This window comes from Mytilus trossulus, chromosome 8 (assembly GCF_036588685.1).
Source record: "Mytilus trossulus isolate FHL-02 chromosome 8, PNRI_Mtr1.1.1.hap1, whole genome shotgun sequence".
Taxonomy (NCBI): Eukaryota; Metazoa; Mollusca; class Bivalvia; order Mytilida; family Mytilidae; genus Mytilus; species Mytilus trossulus.
The window spans coordinates 24,577,663-24,600,344 of NC_086380.1; the positions used below are offsets into that span (position 1 = coordinate 24,577,663).

Sequence of the window (22,682 nt, forward strand, 5' to 3'; positions counted from 1 at the left end):
CTAGGCTGCATTGTATAATTGTTAATTTCTGTGTCATTTAGTCTCTTGTGGAGACTTCTCATTGACACTTATGCACCAGCTTCTTTTAATTGTGTAAAAGTTTTGTAGTATTTTTTTGAGGCAAACTAAAGTTGGGAGAGCGGAACCCGTGTTTATGGGACGTTCGTGACAGACGGACTAATGTAAATGCCCCTAAATCATGGCGCCAACACAGAAGTTCTGACTATTTTGCTGGTGATACACATCCCACTAGCACTGTTATTAACACATGTACACATAATTTTATTATAAACATATTCAATCTTAATTTTGATTTCTTTATTTTTGGCCAAATGATCATATGCATCCCTTTCACAATGACTGAATGAGTATCAAATTTCACAAATGTATTGTACATAATTATACATTTTATTATATTTCATAACTTTTTTTCCAACTAATTAAAGCTTACCAACTTATTGATCATCACTTTCCGTTATGTGTCTTTTATCATTCTGTTTTGAACAAAAGGATTTGTTACATGTTATACTTCACATGAATTTCTTTCAAATCTGACATTATTAAAAAGCCATTAAATAAAATTCAGTCCAACTTGATAATAAATGTGCAATCAAATATATATGACGCAACGTTAGATATTGCTACCATTTAGTGTAACAGAAAAATGACGTTAAATTGGAAATGCGCTTTATCTAATTGTTCCTGCTTTCCTTTTTGGGTAAATGAAAAAAAGTATAACACACAAGTTTAAATGTCGTAATAATCCAATTTGATATGATTTTATAATCAACATAGAATATTCAATTTTACTGCTAGTAATTATGTGTTTTTGTAGGAATATTGCTGCATTATATATTCAATAGTATGATTTTGTTCAAGTAGTGTCATACAATAGCTTATACTTATGGTACTGAAGTTTTCTTACTTTTTGATCGTCTAATAGATTTGTATTTTTTTTTTGCATCATTTCGTTTTGTTGAAAGCAGGACATTTATATTTAGTGGAGGAAGGAACAGGCGAAAGCAGTCCCTAGCAAATTACGCTTGTGGCGACGTCAAATTATGATAACGGACAAACTTGCAAGACATTTCCATTAATCTGTATTTTTTATAGATAACCCTTTAATCTCAATGCTATTTGATGTACCAACTTCTACTTTAAAAGTACTTTTTATTGGTATAATTATCAAAGACGAAAAATAATCTTCACGAAATCAAATCTCTGTTTGTTTGGCCGTAAAAGTTTTGAAAAGGCATGAAAGTTGAACTCGGACATTTCCGCAAGACATTGCAAATCTATTGTTTTGAATTTATTATAAAGCTCAATTTATTTTTCAATTCTAATTTCGGAAGCTAACACTTAGTACAAAACGATCGTGCTTACAATTCAATGAATTATCTATCAAAATTTTATTTTTGAACTGAAATGCTTTAAGTTTCCAAATTAAATTTCCGATGGGACATTTCCGTACATCATATTCTTTTGAAAATACATATGCAAATTTTAAATGGAGACAGTCATGTTAACCAATACTGAAATATATCTCGTCATAGAATGTTCATTCAAAATTTCGAAGAGTTGCGTGCACATTTCGCGAATTGTTCGAGTTTTATGTTTTAAGTTTGTTACATGGGACAACGCTAAGTAAACGTTTTTTTCTGATAATCTTTGTCTTCCTAAGCCTATGAATATTATATTTTTATTCTTTCTCTATCATATTGTGAAAATTTAAGAATCAATCTTTATTTTAATGTATGATGTGAAATATTTATTTCAGCATTTCTATAAAAAGTTTCCCGTCAAATATTTACTAAAGGGCATACGATACAGTTTTGATCCTGTATTTACAAGTTTATGAAAATTTGCATATAGGCTATTTTTTACCTGATTAAATCAAATATTTAATAAAAAATATACCTTCATGTGCTACTTTTTGAGTAAAATGAGGTCGAAATTTTGTATATTTGATCAAAATTCAGATTTGTGGCCGTAATTTCTTTTTCGAAAGAAAGACACAACTTTTTTGTTATAAAAGATAAACACAAATTGTTTTTTGTTAAATGATCGGTAATTTCTGCATTTTATAAATATCCTAAAAAATATGCAATTTTTTATTCAAAAATAACTCATATTTATTAAATGATCATGAATTGAGGAAAAAACGTCATTTTTTACTGCATGTTTATCAAAATAAAAAAAAATCCTCTATTTACAGTTTCATAAAATTTGGTTCACATAATCTCCATGCAAAATGAAACTAAATGCCGTTTTGAAAAATTGGGGTCCATGAACTCGTTTTCAAATTAAATCAGTTTGAATGATAAAAATCAGTCGAAAAATGCATCTTTTCCCGATATGTCACAGTTTGACGTCGCGAAAATAACAAATTACGTTAGCAACGTCATTACCTTCCCTGTAACTGTATCGTATGCCCTTAACGCTATTTTTCGCAGTAGTAGCAATATCTAACGTTGCGTCATATGCAAATCGTCAACTGGTCAAGTGGCTAGATTCATATAGCGTTAGCCATATTAACAACATGTCCTAATTGGGTGGTTTTAAAACTTCTAGCATAGGTGGATTCAGGGGGATGTCCCCCCCCCCCTTTGTTTTGGGAAAAAATTGGTAGATTATATAGGGAACCATTGAAGCATGACTGGAGCGGGCCCCCTTAGAGAAAAGTTCTGGATCCGCCACTGTCTAGACATATTTACGTAAATAAGGATGCGTACAGGGAAAAAAAAAAGAAAACAAAACGACTGAATTATTTAAAAGGATGCTCGATGTACTGCATGTATACTTGTTTTAAAAATCTATACGATTCTTTATTTTTATCTTGTTTCCTTATCAAAATAATTAAAATGAGATGATAAATACCTTATAGCTTCCTTTACTGTCGTTGCTTAAATGTTTAATGTTATAAAATAATTATAGCGTCTTTGACCTACTTTACCTTTTTATTCGGGGACTTGCGGTTATCTTCTGTTTTTTTTTCAACGGGAAAATTAGAATGATCTAGAATAGAACCCAGATGGAACCAAGAAGTCGGGTTGCCCTAACCAAACAACCCGAATGTTGAACCAGTTACCATGGTTTCGAACCAAATAACCAAGGTTCTGAACCAGAAAACCCAGATGGAACCAAGGTTTATAACCAGAGTGCCCGGATATACCCTTATTGCATTCGAAATTCTCATGACTTTTTATACCTTAAATGTATTTTCCTACTCATTTATTTATTTAGTATACAAGATTGATCGTTTATATAAATAATCATTTATTATTGATGAGGTCTGTAACGTTGTAAAATATTTTCGTTAATCCATGTTATCGGTTTAAATTCCTACATGGAACACCATGAGGTTCAATATATTCATAGATTTTAGAATATGGCAAGATATACTGTATAAGTTCAGAAATCAATTGTGTCTTGTCTTTTAATTTTTATTTCACTAAAATTATATAAAAAAAATTGTAGTCTTAGATGAAGTCAGTGGTTAAAGTTTCCTATACACCAAAAACATTAATAAACACCTCAAACCTTCATTCAATTCTATGAAACATGGGCAGGAGTCTTTTCTTAATAGAAAATAAATGGCATCGCATCCGTAGCTAAATTTCGAAAATGATTGTTTTCTCTCTCGATTTTCTTATTTTATTGAAAAGTAGACAGAAAGATCTTTATGAACAAGGTGACCAATAGCTTTAGAAGTGCCTATATCGTATCAATAGTCTGTCAACACTGATGTTTTGAGGTCGACATTGTACGTGGCAGGTGCATTCACTACCTAAATAAATTTAAGAACATTGTCAGTTTCCTGCCGAAGGTCAGTGGTTCGCTCCGGGCAATGGGCTTCTTTCATTAATAAAGGCTAATCATTACGTTGAAAACATAATTGATGCAGGAAGCGTTACAACAATGATATATCAATTAATCTTCATGGTCATTCATTTCTTCTCTGTCTCTCTCCCGCTCAAATGTTTTCTGTATTTTTGTGCTTATTAGACTCTTTTACTGATATGATTTAGATACAATATGAGGTACTTCCATCAATGAACGTGTCAAACCTTCGTGTAATTTGAAAAGTTTTAACAAAAGAGATTTTAGAACATAATTGTCTCATTGGCATTCAAACAACCTTTTTTATACATTTATTTAAAATTACAAATAAGAATTTATCATTTATATTGTTGAATAAAAGTATTTCTTATATCCATATTCACCTTTTTATCATTAAACCTCTTTTATTTGTGAGTTTTATAAGGATATATGGTAATCATCATCTCCACCGAAATTTTAAATAGTATGCTGAGAAACTGCTACCGGCACACATTTTGATCTGAATCGCATATTATGCGACAATAAAATTTAGAAAAGAAACAAAGATACAATGACGTCAAAACATGTTTTTCGTTTAAAAACTTTAATTATGCTTAAAAAATCATAAATTTACAGAAGAAGCAAACTTATTATTCTACTTATTGCAAAAACAATATTTTCAATTATATTGAATAAACAAATATAGTAAGTAAGCAGTAACATCAACTATGTATGTCATATGATCACGTATCAATTTGTATTCATAAATAGCAAATCTTTATCTGATGATGTTTCATTAACTGTAAATGATTTACTACAACTTCAAATAGATCACAATTAGTCGTCGGATCTCAAGACTGAGTTTTACCTCATTTAGTTCTTTTTAATATAATAAGCAGATTGTGATGTCTTAATAAACATGTAATGATAAAAAACAAGACTACCATATATATAATCATCGGAACAAATATTTTTACACTACAAACACAAAACAAAAAATTATGTATTGTAGCATAAACAATTTATATGTATAGTATGTTGTCAACTTGGAGAATATTTCTATCATGCTATGCTCTTTGATTGTTTTAACAACGATATGCATCATGTTTGTCAATATCTTTATACTGAACATTATCGATGGGTTAAATGTTGATAAATATTATATATAGATTACTAATAAATCCAACATTTCCGGTATGAATAGTTTTAGTTCACTACTAATAAATCCAACATTTCCGGTATGAATAGTTTTAATTCATTTATATATATAAATTTGCGACACCACGTTCGATTCACAAAATGTACAAATTTCGTTGTAGAAGGGTCTAAAAACAGCACAAACAACATTTTCCAAAAGACCAAAAAAGTGAAAAAGTATATTTAAACAAAACGCATTTGACTAACAGGTCGAACAACTGATGTTCTTAAACCCTGTTGACTGCCATTGACGATTGCCAAATAAAATTGATCACAAGATGTAACAAAATGGATCTGAATATAAATTTAATACGTCACAGAAAAAAAAAAAATTGTTAACTTGTGGAGACGATGTTGTACCACACACATTCGGTGTCAATATTTCTTTAGTACACCAGATCTAGATTTCGACAATATATGTCTCTTCAGTGATGTTAGGGATCGAAACGGTATTTGGAAGGCCATATAATTTACTCTCAATTTAAGATTGACTCTTGAATTTTAAGAGACAATATAGGATGAACAGATCATACAGGTCGAACAACTGATGTTCTTTAACCCTGCTGACTGCCATTGGCGATTGCCAAATAAAATTGATCACAAGATGTAACAAAATGGATCTTAATATAAATCTAAACAGAAAAAATATATATAAAATATGATTCAGTTCAAATAAGGGTTACTATGTTTATTGTAACCTTTATATAACGTATATTTATAAACGTTATGTAAACGTTACAATAGACATAGTAACCCTTATTTGAACTGAATCATATTTTCAAACTGTAATACATTTTTAAAAAATCTTTATTTAGACAAAATAAAAAGCGACTTTTGTCTCTTTTCAGCCAATATTGAAGACTGATTATTCACAAGTTTGACAACATAAAATGAATTTGGTCCAAAATTGACAGAGCAGTGCCTTCTTTTTATATGTATTAAAATATACTTTGTTCACCTTATATGTGCGATATGCTTTTTAAATGATTAAAATTGCTTAATTTTTTATTTCAAGCTCGTCTTTTTGCATTTGAAGAAATAAAAAAATCAATTCTCCAAATACAATACAATACAATACAATAGTTTATTTACGTTTCACCATTAATATTACAATACATAATAGACAAATACATACAATAATATAAAATATCAATGCCATTCTAAAAAGAATTATGAGAGACGGGATTATAATATATATGTGTATATATATTGAAAATTAAATATCACTGTACAGCTCGATTAAAAAACAAATCTCAAAATACTCCCACATACTTCGAAATCCGCCAGTTAATTGTTAATTATGTCGGTCAGATTGGATTAGAGTTACTTCCCATATATCACAGTCTAGAAAGGATAATTGTATGTACAAAATATAAGATGTGAGACATCTGTCACTTTTAGTTTAACAGATTCTTGTAAAAAGTTTAATTTCGTGTACTATCTGCTCGAATATGAAGTTTGATAAGATTACCAGGTAAAATCGTTATTTAAAAAAAATGATAATTGATAACCTGTTGCATTAAGGCATTGTTTCACACGTAATTTAAAACATAATGGAAGAAAAACAGTGCTCTGAAATAAATCCCTAAAATTTCCTAAAATGTGTAAAATAGAATTAGAAAACTATATACATACAGAAAAAAAACCATTACAATAAAAATAGAACTACATGAAGATCATTTTAGGATGTAAAAGGTGTGGTTATAAACATTAAAGGTTAGATGAATGGAAACATAAAGGTGTATTATAAATTATCTCTACGAAACAATGAATACATAACAGATTTTGTTTAAAGATGAAAATTGATTGCTACTAATTGAAGTTTTTTTCACTCCTATATCTAGAAAATTGTTTTGATCTAGTTTGGACCAATAAGTCTAATGTATGTAAAAATTCTTATTGAAAGTCGACATAAGCTATATATGTGTCTTTGCCGAGATTCATTGAATCTTTGCATCCAAATTAACAGCTTCTCCACAAATAACATTAGAGATCTGTATCACGTTTCTATTGTCGAGATATTGGTAATTGCCTTCACAGTTCATATTTATTCTTGCATGATGTATTTTAGGTCTAGAATGAATGGAACCTTCTGTGGTTTTATAATTTTGTTGTTTAGGAGAGATATCAGTATAATATTTTCTTGAAGCAATTTGATGGAAGCATGAACGTTTGAATAACATAAAATTGAAATTCAAGAGAGGAGGAAAATGCCAACATGAAATTCAAACCCATAAGTCAAAGAAAAACTGACAACGACATGTCAGAAAACGAAAAATAACCAAATAAACAAACATTAGCATTAAAACAAAACAAAAGTCAACAAAATGAGCGACGACAACTGTGGCTGGTCTTGAAGGCTATTTGAATCCTATCATTATGTTGCTAATGCTTGTACGCATACAATGCACATGTAATATCTAAACTCGAGGATTGTCTGCATGACAATAATTATATATCCGCCTTCATCTTTTAAATTAACATTTCATTTTTTAGATATCCCCTAGACTGTCCATTATATCTGTAACAGGGTTTTACCCTAATTGAATAGTATTTTCTAATTCGATTGAAACATCTGCATTTTTGTGATTACTTAGTCTGGCATCTACCATTTGACTCGATCTTTGGTTTTATCAGATATAAATTAATGAAATATGTTATCAAAACTGGTCACGATGAAAAATGGAAAATTATTTGGCAGTTTGTTCTATAATACATTTCTTAAGACTGTCAATTGCCTCTTCTCTTGAAATCAACCACCAGTCTTCGGGAATATCGGGATCATCAGTGTTATACATCTCCTTCAATTGATCCTTATACTTACACATAACCCACATCCAGTACTTTGAGACCGTATGATCGGGTTGGATTTCCCAATCGGGAAAATTTTCTTTGTAATTCCTAAACTTTCCGGTCTTGCCTCCTTTATTATATACGACATCGGTATTGATAGAAGCGTTGCAAAAGTCAACTGACATTTTGGTTGTTTCTTTCCATTTGAAACCACCTATGCCATCTGGGCGATGCTGTAAACACATATGAGAACATTCTTTTAAGTGATTTTTGTTTATGTTTCCACATGGTTCCTTGCAAAACATGCAATTTTGAGAGCAACCCCATAAATAGTCCATTAAGTCTGGAATAGGGTTTTCTTTCCATTGAACAGTATCGGGTTTCACATTTGAAAAACTGCTTAGTACTTTTGTTTCTATGTCAGAAAGTTGTTCTGTTAAAAGTCCTAAGAAAGTGTCAAGATTAGATATTTTTCTATCTCTGACATGACGCAAGGCATCAATAGACAAAGGCAGATTCGAAGAAGTGCTATTGTGCTTTATAAATGCATCTGTCCATTTTGATATGTAGTTTGACGTTCCATCTTGACAATCCATTGTTGCTTTTAATATACTTGCAGAAATATGCTGAAATATATCTTTCACTCTAATCTGTGCTTTTTGACTATAGAGACTGCTACCTAGATGTCCGGTTTTCTCTTCAAATAGTTTCGTTTTAAATTTTTGCAATATCCAATTCTCGACAAAAGTATGCGGATCTAGAATAAAGGATTTATATCTTGCAAAGTCATTTGCATCAGCCAAATCAACAAGTATATCCTTGTTTAAAATTTCTTTCCCCCCTGCATAAAGAGTTCGGATACTACCTACTGCGTCAATATTAAGACAATCAGATACTTGATCAACTACTGCTTTTACTATAGCATCTCTGAAAAATCCCAAAGTAATCACATCTTCAGTCTTATCTTCAACTGTATTTTTAAACAGTTTCCATGCTGTGTTTTTATACTGTTCCATTTGCGCTTTTGGGCTATTCTTTTTATTATAGGCGTCATGCTGTCTTGTAAAAAAAACTGTTGCATACCGAACAACATGACGAAGAATCATTGCACGGAATGGGTTTTGCAACTTAAATTCATAATCATTTTTCTTATGATTATTAAAGTCATTAAATTCATTTAATACAATGTATAAAATTTCTGTGACGTATGACGTATGAAACCGAATGCCATCTGTGTAACGTTTATGATTTAGCTTAAGGTCAATTTTTCTGAAAATCATATTTGTGAAATCAATAACTTGGGTTTTACACCTATTTGAAAACATCTCACGCTTAAATATTCCACGTGACCATTTGCAAATATTCATATGTTCAGCAGTAACATCATCAACAGTCACAGTTCCTTCTAGTTGTTTCATGTTTTGATAAGCTTTTGTGTATCGTAGATTTTGCTTTTCATCCTTACTAAAGGTGCTTGCTTCTGAAGGAAACGACTCACTTACAACCAATTGGATTTGTGTACTGATTGGAACATCATCATCAATGACATGCGTTTCAAACTCATGAATCCAACCAATCCAAAGCCCATTAAATTTCGTCTGTAATACATCTTCACATGGTACTTGACCCTTCATCAAAACAGCTAGCTCCTTAGCCCTTTTGTTTATTTCCATTTCATGTTTATTTTTTTCACTTACCTGAAGTTTTTGTATTCTAATTTCTTCCTTTGTATTGTTGACAGCTTTTTTTGCTTTCATGATAAAACTCTCTGCAAGGATACTAAGTTTGTTTCTTTTGACCTGTGTCCACTGCATCATGACGTCTTTAAGCGTGCTATTTTTAACAAAAGAATCAAGTTCATTATTTAGATTTTCGACTTGTTTATCAACGTCCTTTGTAAGTTTTATCATTATGGTAGAAACTACTGTTTCAAGAGCGTCTTTATTCCCACAACTAACAATTTTGCTTTTTGCTTCAGATTTGATAAATTCTAAAACATACTTTTCTAATTTCCATGTAATTGTTTGAAACTGATGATCCATGGTATTATATGCCTTAAGCTCAAGACTGTTACGAAAACTGAACACGAAATCCTCTTTTAAAATTCCATTCCATAGATCTTCTATTCGAGATATTGTATCAACGATATTCAAATACGTATTTCTACCTTCTGTTAGCCTATTTATTATGGCATCCTTTACATTGCTTACACTCTCGCTGTATCCAGTATTAGCAGGAGCCATCGGCGGATCACCTTGCCAAAGATCTGAAAAATACCACACATTTTGTTCACTATCGAAATCTATTACTTGATTGAACGATTGTATATTAGCTACATTTTCTTCATCTGCTGCCACTCTGGTCATCTTATCCAGAAATTCCAAAAACTTTTTTCTACCTGTGATCAATTTGTAATAAGCATTGGACGCTGGGACATTTTGATGAACGAAAACACAGGAGTGTTTCAGATTTAATTTTTCATTTGCTAATTTCAAACGCAGAAAACCGTGAACAACAATTTGTAAAATATCTTTCATTTCAGCTGGATTTTCACCCTTAACATTGACAATCGTGATGTCTCCAAGGCCTATGACAAATGTTGCTAATTCATTATCATGGTTGAATTTTTGATTGGCTAATTCTGGTGCTCTTAAACCTTCCGTGTCAATGACGAGAACATAGTCAAATTTAGGACTGTCTACTGGAACTAGTTGAATAAAAACACCCCTGGTACATCTTCCAGCACTTACTGCAAATTGAAGTCCAAACATCGCATTGAGAAGTGTAGATTTTCCAGAACTCTGAATACCCAAAACAGACATAGCTAGAAGTTTTTTCTCCCCTATAATATCCTTAAGTTTTTCAAGAACAGCTCTTATCCAACATAAAGGTACGTTGGCCACATCCCCATCCATTATTTCAAATGGATATCCCATGTAAAGAAGTTTTGCTGAAATGAAGGGAAGGGTGGCTCTTAATTTCTTTAGGTTATTTTCTTCAGATTTACATTGAGCAATAGATTCATACATTTGACCCATTTCTCGACATAGATGTTCAAACCCGAACGAAGCTTCAGCTAGATCAAATTCACTTTGTGTCAGAGCCTTTCTATTTTTGGCTATGGCAGCGGCGTCTCCTTTGTTTTCCATACTTGCCTTTAGGATTTTGTGTGCAGTTTGATACTGAATCAGATATCCAGGAATTACAGATCTCGATCTTTGATCGAGAAAATGTTTTAACCAGAGAACAAAAAGTATGCAATCTATATCTGAGTTTATTAGATCTGATAGTATATCTATGAAGGTCTTCATAAATGGTCCTAAGTTTTTGCATTGCTGTAACTGTTTTTGTCGATCTTCAAACATTTCTTTTCTTATTTTACCCTGTTCTTGCAAAGTTTTATAATAAGATGATTTATTTACATTTTTAAGTTTTTGGCTCCGATCTGTCCAAGTATCCCCCTGTAAGGGTACCGCCGATGCTTTAACATCCGAACAAACGTTAGAAATCTGTTGCATTACCTCTAATGCTTTTGATTTAGCTCTTTTTAAAAGTGTAGACTCCTCGTCTGAAGTCATTTTACATCTATGTATTCTACCAAATAGTGACTCCGCTATGTGTTCTTTCATCATTCCTGAAATTGCATTTCTCATTTCACTTTTAACTGTTGAAGTGTCCTTCATTTTACCGCACATCGATAAGAAACATACCTTAATCATCTGATTGTGATTTTCAACTGTTTTAATAAAACCATCAATTTTTTCGGATGCTTCTGTTCTATTATTTTGAAACGCATCGATTGCTAGAACAACTCCTTTTTTGGTAGTTACGATATCATATATTACCTCTTTGAATGATGTGCCTTCCAGGTCACTGAGCAACACAAGTATTACTAAAATATCAGATAGCTGTGCAACAGCACAGAGTTGCTTTCTATGTGAAATTGCATTACCTCTCAAATTAAGAAACATGGCTGTATTTCTAAAAACTGCTGATTTGTCTGACGGAATATACCATGCTGCTTCTACTATTCCGTCACTTAAAATTCGTTTTGCTGTCCCGAGTGGACAGTCTTTGTTTGAAAATGTATTGTGATATTGATCTGTTAGAATTTCATTTGCCAGTTTTGATTTTGACACTGATGGACAACCTATTCGAACAAAAGAGATGATTTCACATGGGCATTCAACAGACATATCTTGACAGGGACCCTTCTCCATGTTTTTTTCTAAAATAATTGATCGCAGTGGCCACATACATATTTCCAAAGGCTCATTTCCAAACTCAGGGAGAATAAATGGAATTGCTAGTTTGCACATGAATAATTTGTTCGCAATCATTTGTTTGAGCATTGGGTCACTACATTTAAACAGGGCAAGAAGTAAGTCAAGTGGATTAATATTAGTTTCATCTTCACCTTTGATATCATCCAGGAAGTAACCCAAACTTAAATTAACTGACGTGTCTTTATGTTTACTTTCTTCCTTTTTTGCGATTTTTTCTAAAAACAGATAAAGCATTTGGTCCCTACAAGCACAATTAATCATTACAATATCAATAAGGAATTTCAATGCCACATCTTTCAGTTCACTATACTTTTTTGCTGTCTTAATACGCATTGCATCCATAAACATTAACTTATTTGGATAAAACCTTTTAAGTCCTATGCGCTCAAGAAAATTTATCATGTCGCTGTAAGTATCTTTGGGTATCGATGTACTTCCAGGCGTGTCAGCATTTTCAACGTCTTCTAACTTCTTACCTATTAACACTGAAAATAAATGTAATATTAGAATAACAATATTTTATGTATACGTTTTAAACAGTATTATTTGTATTACTTTAAATAAGAGAATACATAGTACTGAAGGTCTGCAATACAAAAAACAAAACAACTATGCAAATATATCTAAACATAAAACATATAATTCCTATATAGTAACTACACATAGATATTTACTAGGAATCAAAAAATGTCTAAGAGTTCCTGCCATATACCTGCCATACACCTAAATCAACGACCCATCAAACTCATAATATGATAACGTTTTTTGTATGATAAGAATAAACTGATTTATACTTTTTAAAATCATCATTGCATTAATTTAGGTTTGGTAATAATGTCCGGTCTTGAATTAGAAATTGTTTAGAAAATAATGATATTTGACTTGATTGTTTTCATTGATTGTTATTGTCAGTTAAACTGACTTTATGGCGTTTTAGATTTCTGGCATGGTAAAATTCAAAGAACTTTGTTTCTTCAACTCCGATTTTGTCAGAGCGGTTCCAATTGAAAAGAAAAGAAAAGTAAAACATGTACACATTAAATCCCTGAATTGCAGTGGAGTACTAAAATGTTGAATATATCACCAGGAACGGTTTTGTAACCATCTGTGATATTTATATTCAATCACGGTTAGCAAAATTATGACAGCGATCATAAATTGTAGCTACAGCATTTAAAAAATATGATTTCAAATATTTTTCAAAACACTCGTTTCAATGGCTTTTATAAATAGTTAAAGTAGCCCTCTTTCTATGAAAGCTGATAGAAAACGTTAGCTGTTGAAATTATATTAACTAGCAAAATTGTAACAGTATACAGGTGTTTCTCGAAGATTTAAACAAGTAATTATGAGTTGAAACAAGTAAGAAAGCTATTGCAAAGTTTATTATAGAGTTTGAACCTTAAAACCACACCAGCACACTCTGATATCTTGTTTATTTTTTTCATCGATACAAGCGGGAACATAGCAAATAGGCTAATCATAGAAACTTGGATTGATATTTTTTTCTCAGACGCGCGTTTAGTCTACAAAAGACTCATCAGTGAGGCTCGAATAAAAAAAAAAAAGATCAAATACAATACGAATATAAAGAGTAGTGTCGACACATAAATCCGCAAAGTTTTGCCAAATACGACAAAGTTAATCTAATTTTGAGATAGTAAAGCCTTAGTATTAAAAAATGTACAGTTTTATAAACAGTTGATTTGTGACCATATTATGCTAATTCACGTCAACACAGAACTGCTGAGTACTGAGCCGGAATTTATCCTTGAAGAATTAAAAAACAATGACAGCTATTCAGTAGTTGTAGATAAACTCATCATAGATACCAGGTTTGAAATTTCGTTTCGCCTACAAAAGACTTCTCAGCGACCATCCAAAAAAAGTGTACACTGGTGAAATAAAGTATAATATTACAGATAATTGAGTTTCATAAATTCCTAACAGTTGGGCTAAGGTAATATATTCTTGAAGTAGAAAAGCCGTAGTAGTTAAAAAAAGCAGTCGAATATCAATACTTCAAAATCAATAACAAACAAATAATAGCAACTAGTAACAATTTGTGTTACATGTTTCTATAATGTTCTTCTATAATCATAAAAGTTTTTAACTAAACATAATTAAAATGGAATTTTTGTGTATGAATATCTTTTTTGTAATTTTTGAGAAAAATGATTTATCACTTCTTAAAAGGTAAATAAACGCATAGATACCAAGATTGATACTAAATTGGCGTAAGACGGACATTATGTCTACAAGAGACTCATCAGTGAAGACCGAATAAAAGAAGATAAAAATACTAAATAAAGTATGAAGTTAAAGAGAATTGAAATAAAAAAAATCCTATAAGCTTTGACAACTACAGCTAAGGTAGAGGAAGCCTATTACAAAATCACTCGAAAGCGCCTGGAATAAACAGTACAATTGGTAATCTTACACACTATTTAGTATCATTTACACCGAAAAATTAAAAAAATCACAAATATGTCCTTTTTGTCTTGAATAAGACATAAAAAAGAGAAGACAATCGAATGTCATAATGCTGGATACCACAACTTCTGGCGTAATAAATATTACAAGCCTAGTACCTTTCGATAGTTATTATAATTATATGTGTGTGTTTCCCTATCCTTTATGTGCTCCTTTTTATTTGTAGTCCTGTCATGTAATGATGTCATGTTTATGTTATATTTAACTTTGCAATTAAAGCGCGATGATTGGCTAGCCACAAAACAAGGTTCAATCCACATTTTTTTCTTAAAATGTCTTGAACCAACTCAGGAAAATGGCCATTGTTATATCCTGTGTACACGACTTACAAATATCTGCTAAGTTTTCAATTTTTTGTTCGTTCCTAATAGAATTAATTTACAGTCTTACTTCATAAACTTATTTTCATAAAAACAACTTTTTACTTTTCATTTTAATTTTATTAGAGAGATTTCACTTAATGTTGTCTTTGTTACCTTAATTCGTTTCTAAAAGAATTTATGATACATGTCATCTGTTTATTAAAATAAAACCTGTTTACGTTTCGTCATTTCATTAAGGAGTTTCCTCGTTTTCTATAAACCCGGTAATGTGTATTTCATTTTTTAATATGTTGTGGTACACCTAGTGGTGGAAAATCAGACGTATTCTCTATACTACAGACGACAGTCACACAAATGACACCCTTTTCTGCCATTGACAGCACACCAACAACACCTTCTTTGTACACATGGCAGTAAAAGAAATAAAACTCAAACACAAATTCAAATTTGCCGACAACCCGTCGTACGTGATGGACGCCAGATATAATTGTATAATAAATCTATAATCGTGACATATAAATCAGTAATCAAATTGCATTTTCATTTACCAATCATTTCAGTATGTACAACCACAGCAAAATATTGTATACTGTACGTTTAATAAAATTATCCCTCATTGATAGTCAAGGCCGACCAGGAAAAACCGTATTACGGAAACCTGTGCCCGAATCAATGCTCGAGCCTATCTCAGGATAATGAACGTCGGACCCCGTCATTTTAAAAAACAGTTTTCGAAAATCAAGATTTTTGTTATAATGTACAAACAGATAAATATCATCATTTAGAAAAAATGTAGTTTACACGGTCAATACGACGGCTAGAAGTGAAGCAACCACAGAAAAAACACCTTATATATGACCACAACTCAGTCCTCTGATTGGATAAATTTCCTCGGCCTACCGAAAATTGACGATTCCCATATCGAGAATACAACATTTTCCCGCTATACTGATCGAAACGCGGGAAAATATTATTAGCCAAAGATAATACAGTTCATAACCATACACAATGATACAGAATCCCTAAGACACTAACGATTTTAGTACAGTAGAAGCAGTCATTTCAAGATTAATCTGATTTTGACAGCTTATAGCAGTTGAGATGACTTTTGGGTACAACAAGGACAGGTATTTTAAATATCGGAGAAGCATACTATCACAAACATAAATGTCACAACCCAAAACAGACTCAGAATTGTCAAAAGCATGTAAAACGGATAAGTAGTATCTGCAACTTCTGTAACTTTCCAGGAATTTCACAAGTATTTGCCACATATAGGGAAGATGCTAGGCAAACAAATAACCAGAGCTACAATCCCTATTCCAGAAGTTTTCAACAGAAAACAGTTAAACTAAGAATCTAGATTAAGGATTGAAAAAGGTGAAAAAGTTGGCAAGTCCAAAACTTGTACGAACAGTCCTTATACAATGACCTTTAAGTACCTTTGTTACTCTGTTCCTCAGTTGTACTCAGAGTGCTTCTTTCAGTGGTCACATTGGTCGGCGTTAACATTTGTTTTCTTGTTTCATCTTGTAATAAATCTGTATCCTTATTTTCCTAAGGATACATAAATGCAATAATCAATAACAGTTATTGAACTCCTAATACAATGATACAAATTTCACTTCCGAAACCGTTTGTTCTTCAGTTTACATTTTGAGGTATATGAGTATGACGATCATTTGACACTGGCCATTTTTAAGACCTAACTTAGTGGCTGTATTTGCAACTGATATGTGCAGAGGTTGGAACACCAGTAGCATGTTATAAATTCCATGCCACATTATGCATGTGCATTCTCAAGTTAGGAGCATGTTACACACCGATTATTGATGGTTTTTCTCTATCGTTTTTTTTTCGTTTGTTGTTTTGCCAAATATGCCAACTCTCCTTATAAATCTAATTATTGAGATAAATAATAGGAATGTTTAATTCAATTAACATAATTGTTATTTAATCACAATATTGTTGTAGATATTCGAAACATACATAAAAAGATAAATCAATTAAAGCTTTTTCTATGATAAAACATATATTTATTATACTGAGTCAGATATATAAATATAGACTAGTAGACATTTGCGGATAGTAGGTCTATACCTTGGATAACACTTAGGTAATTACACTTTAGACTTATTATTACAGGTGACAAAAACAAGGGGTCATCACAAATTACAAAAACAAACCAGCAAATTGATACAAAATAGCTAATTGTGTCTTCTTAAAAAAAAATTGACCATCAAGACTGCAAAAAGCCGAATATTTAAAGACAAGGATTTATAAGAACCGAAGTATGAGTAACAGGAGCAATAGACTTACCCCCGCGAAACAGGATACTTTTGATGCAACAAACAAACATATTATGCAGAGAATACTCTACAAACTGTTTCATTTTAAATTATATTGTTGGTGTCGTTTAAATTATGTTTTGCACGATTATAACTTTATATCCGCAACTGTTGCCTTGCCCACTTAAATAGATTGTGAGTTTTTTTTTTAACAATTTCTTCTCGCCTGCTATACTTTTGCATTTGTTTTATCCCTAACAATCATTGAATAGATTTGTGTATAAACTTTGTGGTGAAATGAACAACGTTGCAGTAAGATCACGGGCTGTTCTGGGGGTTGAAACATCCCCTTTCTTACCAATCAATGCTTTTGAATAGGAACATATGGTCGGATCGCACCCACGCCTTATCTTTGGTTGCAATCCCCTTTTGGAAATTGCTGGATCGACCCCTGTATTGTCACTCTATATTACTATTCCATGAAAATAGAACAAATCTCGAAACAAGGGCTGAAGCTTATATTTCGAGCATACCAGTCCAACCCATGTTCTTGGCCATTGGGTGATTATAATCGACACCGCGTAAAAAAACCGTCGAAACTTTATGATTTCAAAGGTGTCTATTAGAATAATCGCATAAAAGAAAAACAACTTTGTACTCGTTTGCATTTTTTTGTGTGTTGTTGTTGAAAACATAGGAGCAAAGTTTAACTATTTGAGTACACCTACTCTTACATTTCAACTGTGTCTGGCGAACAGTCTAAAATATGTTTCCGAAATAGAGAAGTTGGTTGATAAATGTTTGTTTTGTGCTTTTTTTCTCGAATGATTGTGAATTGTTTTCTATTGAAACCAAAAAAGTGTTTGTCCTATTCAGGAACATTAAAATATTTCAAATTATACCAAGTAAAATGTTATGAAGAATAATAGCCCAAATACACCCGTCCTCTGCATTTCCTCATTCTTTTTAAATAAAAAAAAGAGATATAAACATGCTAATATGCTTCATCGTTGATTGCGCATTTCCTAGCACAAAGTATTGCTGATCTTTTTCAGCAATTACCCCACTCTAGCTACCGCATCTACAATTGCAATATTTTTTGTGTCTAATGTGGAATTTAACTTTAAAACAATGATAGTTCATTCTATAATACTTCGTATAATTGTAGAATTTCCAACCTTGATACAGTATATCATTATCAATATTAACACATTCTACAAATGTAGTATTTAGTCTGCTCTATGGTTGGGTTGTTGTCTCTTTGAAACATTCCCAATTCCCATTCTCAATTTTACATTTATTGCAAATATATTAGAAAACAATGCTTTTTCAACTACAGAAAAACATTACTATCGTTACATTGTTTTGGATCGACGGTTTAGTTTTACACTTTGAGAAATCCCAAGATGTAAATGCTACCTGTAGGTGTAATTACTATCCTAATCGTAGGTGTATGACAGTTTCCGCAAATGTAACATTTAAATGCATGTTAAAAAAGATATATGCATTTAGTTGTTCTGATTGACAAATGATTAAGATATTTATTATAAATCATATATATATGTGTTTTAAAACACACGATTTACCTCTCTATCATATATTATTTCTTCGCAATCATAATATTCATCTCTTCCAATATCGTTGTCAGACATCACTTCAGATATTTCTGAATTTTTCACTAAATCTTCTGTCTTTTGCCGAGGGGGATGTTCGGTTTGGTTTCCTAAAAAGTTAAAATATCATTTCAAAAGAGGGTTTCACTGTTTAAAATTACACATGTTTACAATGCAACCAGTTTTGCTATGGTACATTTCTAATAACCACATGCTCAAATGGTATTCTTTAATAAAAACATGACTTTCAATCAAATTGACCAATCTTAGACCGACTGTAAGCTCACTCAAAAAGGAAAATGAAAAATATCATCAGGAACGTATGTTAAAGCTACAGCCTAGAGTATTGATTGATTTTTAGTATCTGAGTGACAAAACAAACTAGACGGTAACTGTCTATGCTTATAACCATGAATGTTTATGGGACGAGAAAATCCACTTTCTACTGAAGGTATAGTTGTACCCCATTTGTGCACTTTATATTTTGAAAGTGTATCACAAGAATACTATCTCATTTGTTCAAAATACTAAAGCGTACCATTTACATGGATGCAAATGATGACATTGGAGCTGGTATTTTACTGAATGAAACTGTAGAAATATTTCAAAACATGTGGGAAAATTTGGGTTAAGATTTAATATCAATCTTTAGATAACAGAAATATGCATATCTGGAGACCTGGCTATCAAAGACTTAAGAACAAATTTATAAAACTGTATTCAGATATTCTAATTTCATCAGATATTTTGTAGGTAGCAGTCAAGCATTGGGATCGATCACTACAAAATATAAGTGATTAAAAATCATAATTACCTTGCATATTTAATGATATCGATTACCGTTTTATGTGCATTACATTAGATTGCATGTCTTTAAATTGTCAACATTATTTTTCTTCTTAATCAATATGAAATTTGAATCACAATATGCACGGCTCCGTGTTGAAGGCCGTACTTTACCCTATAATGGTTTACTTTTTAAATTGTTATTTGGATGGAGAGTTGTCTCATTGGCACTCACACCACATCTTCCTATATCTATGTAAACGGAGTTGAACGTTTCCTAGTTTACATACAAATAACTCAACATAACGTATTTTCCTCTAAGTCTTTGATGTTAAAATAGAAAGAAATCCACGTTACCATATTTCTATACAACAGTTAACAAAAAGTCACGTAGATTTGAGTAATACTAGCTATAGTAGTATATGGTGTGGTTTGTATATTGTTGTTTTTGTTTTTGTTTTTAAAATAAAATCTCATTGTATGTCAGTTTATTTTCGAATTATGAGTCTACAGGCAAACGACTTGACAGCACAAATAGTTGTTTGTCGTCATATATTGTCGGATTTTAAATCCCATTAATTTTGTTATCTAAAATATATGTTTTAGTCAACAATAGAAGCGATATATACATTTGGACTTTAATGTATCATAAAATATAATAAATAGAAACATCTGTTAAACTATTCAATGAAACATGCATATGATTGAAAGACTCAAACTAATTCGGAGAAAATACTTAATTTCGAAGAAAAATAATAAAGTATTTAAATATCTACAAAGGCATTCAAAATTTTAAACAAACCATGTTTAGTTTTTAAATATCAAGTTCAAATATCAATTTTAGATTTTTTTGGGTAAAACATACCATTTTGAAATAACTAAACAATGCTGAGTAAATAAAAAGTATCACGTATTAGCCTTTAATCAAAGGGTTTGATACGAAAACAGTACTGTAAAATTATTCTTATTAATGGAGAAGAAGTACTTGTAATTTATTAAATCTAACTGATAAGACACTTGGATGATGCTTCATTTGAACATTGTATAATAAACGTATGAAATATTAATGTGTGCAATTTTTGTTCGGATTACCTTCAAAGTCACTATCTACTATGTCAATTAGGAGTGAAGGCTTCTGAATACATGTTTCAACATTCTAAAATATAAACATAACTATGTTACTTTCATTTCCGTTATATCATCACATTAGAAATCATCGTAAGAACTCCAAACATAAAGTTCAAATATATTTCTTAGCTGTAAGAGAAAGAAATGCTACAACAACTTTATAGGTACTTCTAAATGAGGATTTTTTTCAATTTATCATCAAAAAATCATATGCAAGAGCATAAGTGTTGTTTTAATAAATCTTTTATAAAATGAATGATGACATTAATATATTCTATTTATTGGCAGATACAGGTATATCTCACACAAACAGAACCATTAATGTTTTACACAAGCTAATCCTCAATGAGATAACAATACATTGGAATATTTTTTCAGAATAAGAACAAACGATTCATCTAAAAATTAGAAGCAGACATGCATATTATATATTTAAAAAAAAAAGAAATACAATAACTCGTACTTCATCAAGAACGAGACAATAATCAAGTTTTGCTTGGCGGCATTGCACAAGATGGTGTAAATCTTTAATGTTACTTTTTTTTTTACATCAACCTGAAATATCTATCATAATTCGTTCACGGACTAGCTGCATTCTTTATTATTGTAATTGATGTACGGTCGATTCCAAAGAATTCCAAAATGGTACCAGTGTATAATGTCACCAAAAAGTATAGGAAAGTCTCACTTTTGAAGTATGTGATAAAAATTCAGAGCAGGTTTGTAGACAACGTTTGCTCCCTCATTAACTATGGTTCAAAGCTTTGAAATTTTTTTGTGTATGATTTGATGTGAAATTTATATTGTTAGTTGTTGGATATGTTGAAATCTTTGCTAAGGGGTATAAGTACCCGGCCACGTCCACTTTTATTTTTTTTGTCTATCTGATGAGTTAAGCCTTTTTTAACTGATTTTTATAGTTCGTTCTTATGTTGTACTGTTATACCACTGTCCCAGGTTAGGGGAGGGTTGGGATCCCGCCACATTAATTATGTATGTGCCTGTCCCAAGTCAGGAACCTGTAATTCAGTGGTTGACGTTTGTTTATGTGTTACATATTTGTTTTTCGTTAATTTTTTTACATCAATAAATAATTGTTTTACATCGTCTTATCGGGGCCTTTTGTAGCTGACTATATGCGGTATGGGCTTTGCTCATTGTTGAAGGCCGTACGGTGACCTATAATTGTTAATGTTTGTGTCATTTTGGTCTTTTGTGGATAGTTGTCTCATAGGCAACCATACCGCATCTTCTTTTTTTATATTGATTTGATAAATCAATTACCGTAGATTTAAGAACGCTAGCGTCTAAGTTCTTTATAATGTCCTTAAATTTGTGAATTGCCTCATCTACTTGTAAATTGTATTCGTCACTGTCCACAATTTCCTGGCCAATATCATCGACTTCTGTTCCATCTTGAATTTTTGAGTCGAAATCTTCAAGCAAGTTTCTCTTTTTCACTAGGGTTTCTATGGCTGCAGAAAGTTCATGATTTTCTATATCACTTTTTGAAATTTTGTCATTTGTCCTTGTAATCAGTTTTGTGACAACACTTCTGTGTCCACCACGAATTGCTTTTAGCTTTTCCATAAGTCACGGCATCAATATCGCGAGAAGTTGATTATTGCTTTGCTCTGTCGTAAATAAAGTGGCGTATTTGTCGAATCAGAAGTTGAGTGTGATACTATAATTAACGGAACCAATCCACCAAATGTTTCATCATTTTGATTCACAAATGTTCCAATTCTAACATTCTAAAATAATAAGATTATACAACTTACTGAAATATCATTTTTTGTAAATTCAGACAAATCACTTCTTAGATGGTCATCCATGTGAATCCAACTTAAAATTTCATTTTCGGTAAGACCTTACAATTTTAACAATGCATCGTGTTTTAATTCTAACAAAAAAGTCAGGCATACAAAATTAAGCTGTATTTTCAGCATCTTTTTT

General features: G+C 31.4%; 1 protein-coding gene across 1 annotated transcript; it reads right to left on the minus strand.

The window, feature by feature from the left end:
* Positions 1-7,706: 7,706 nt before the first annotated feature.
* Positions 7,707-22,316, minus strand: LOC134727489 (interferon-induced very large GTPase 1-like). The gene is made up of 5 exons (XM_063591871.1): positions 22,011-22,316; positions 20,691-20,754; positions 18,786-18,922; positions 16,354-16,468; positions 7,707-12,580 (listed from the first exon to the last, which is right to left on the minus strand). The coding sequence occupies exons 1-5, from the start codon at positions 22,314-22,316 to the stop codon at positions 7,707-7,709; spliced, it is 5,496 nt and encodes a 1,831-aa protein (XP_063447941.1).
* Between the last annotated feature and the right edge of the window lie 366 nt (positions 22,317-22,682).

What these genes read in the sequence shown, in the direction of transcription:
- LOC134727489 (XM_063591871.1), bottom strand. Translation starts at nt 22,316, where the DNA reads ATGGAAAAGCTAAAAGCAATTCGTGGTGGACACAGAAGTGTTGTCACA. An exon ending in AAATAATATATGATAGAGAG is followed by an intron (nt 16,469 to 18,785) that starts GTAAATCGTGTG and finishes ATGTATCCTTAG; the next exon opens with GAAAATAAGGATACAGATTT. An exon ending in TGAGGAACAGAGTAACAAAG is followed by an intron (nt 12,581 to 16,353) that starts GTACTTAAAGGT and finishes ATTTATTTTCAG; the next exon opens with TGTTAATAGGTAAGAAGTTA.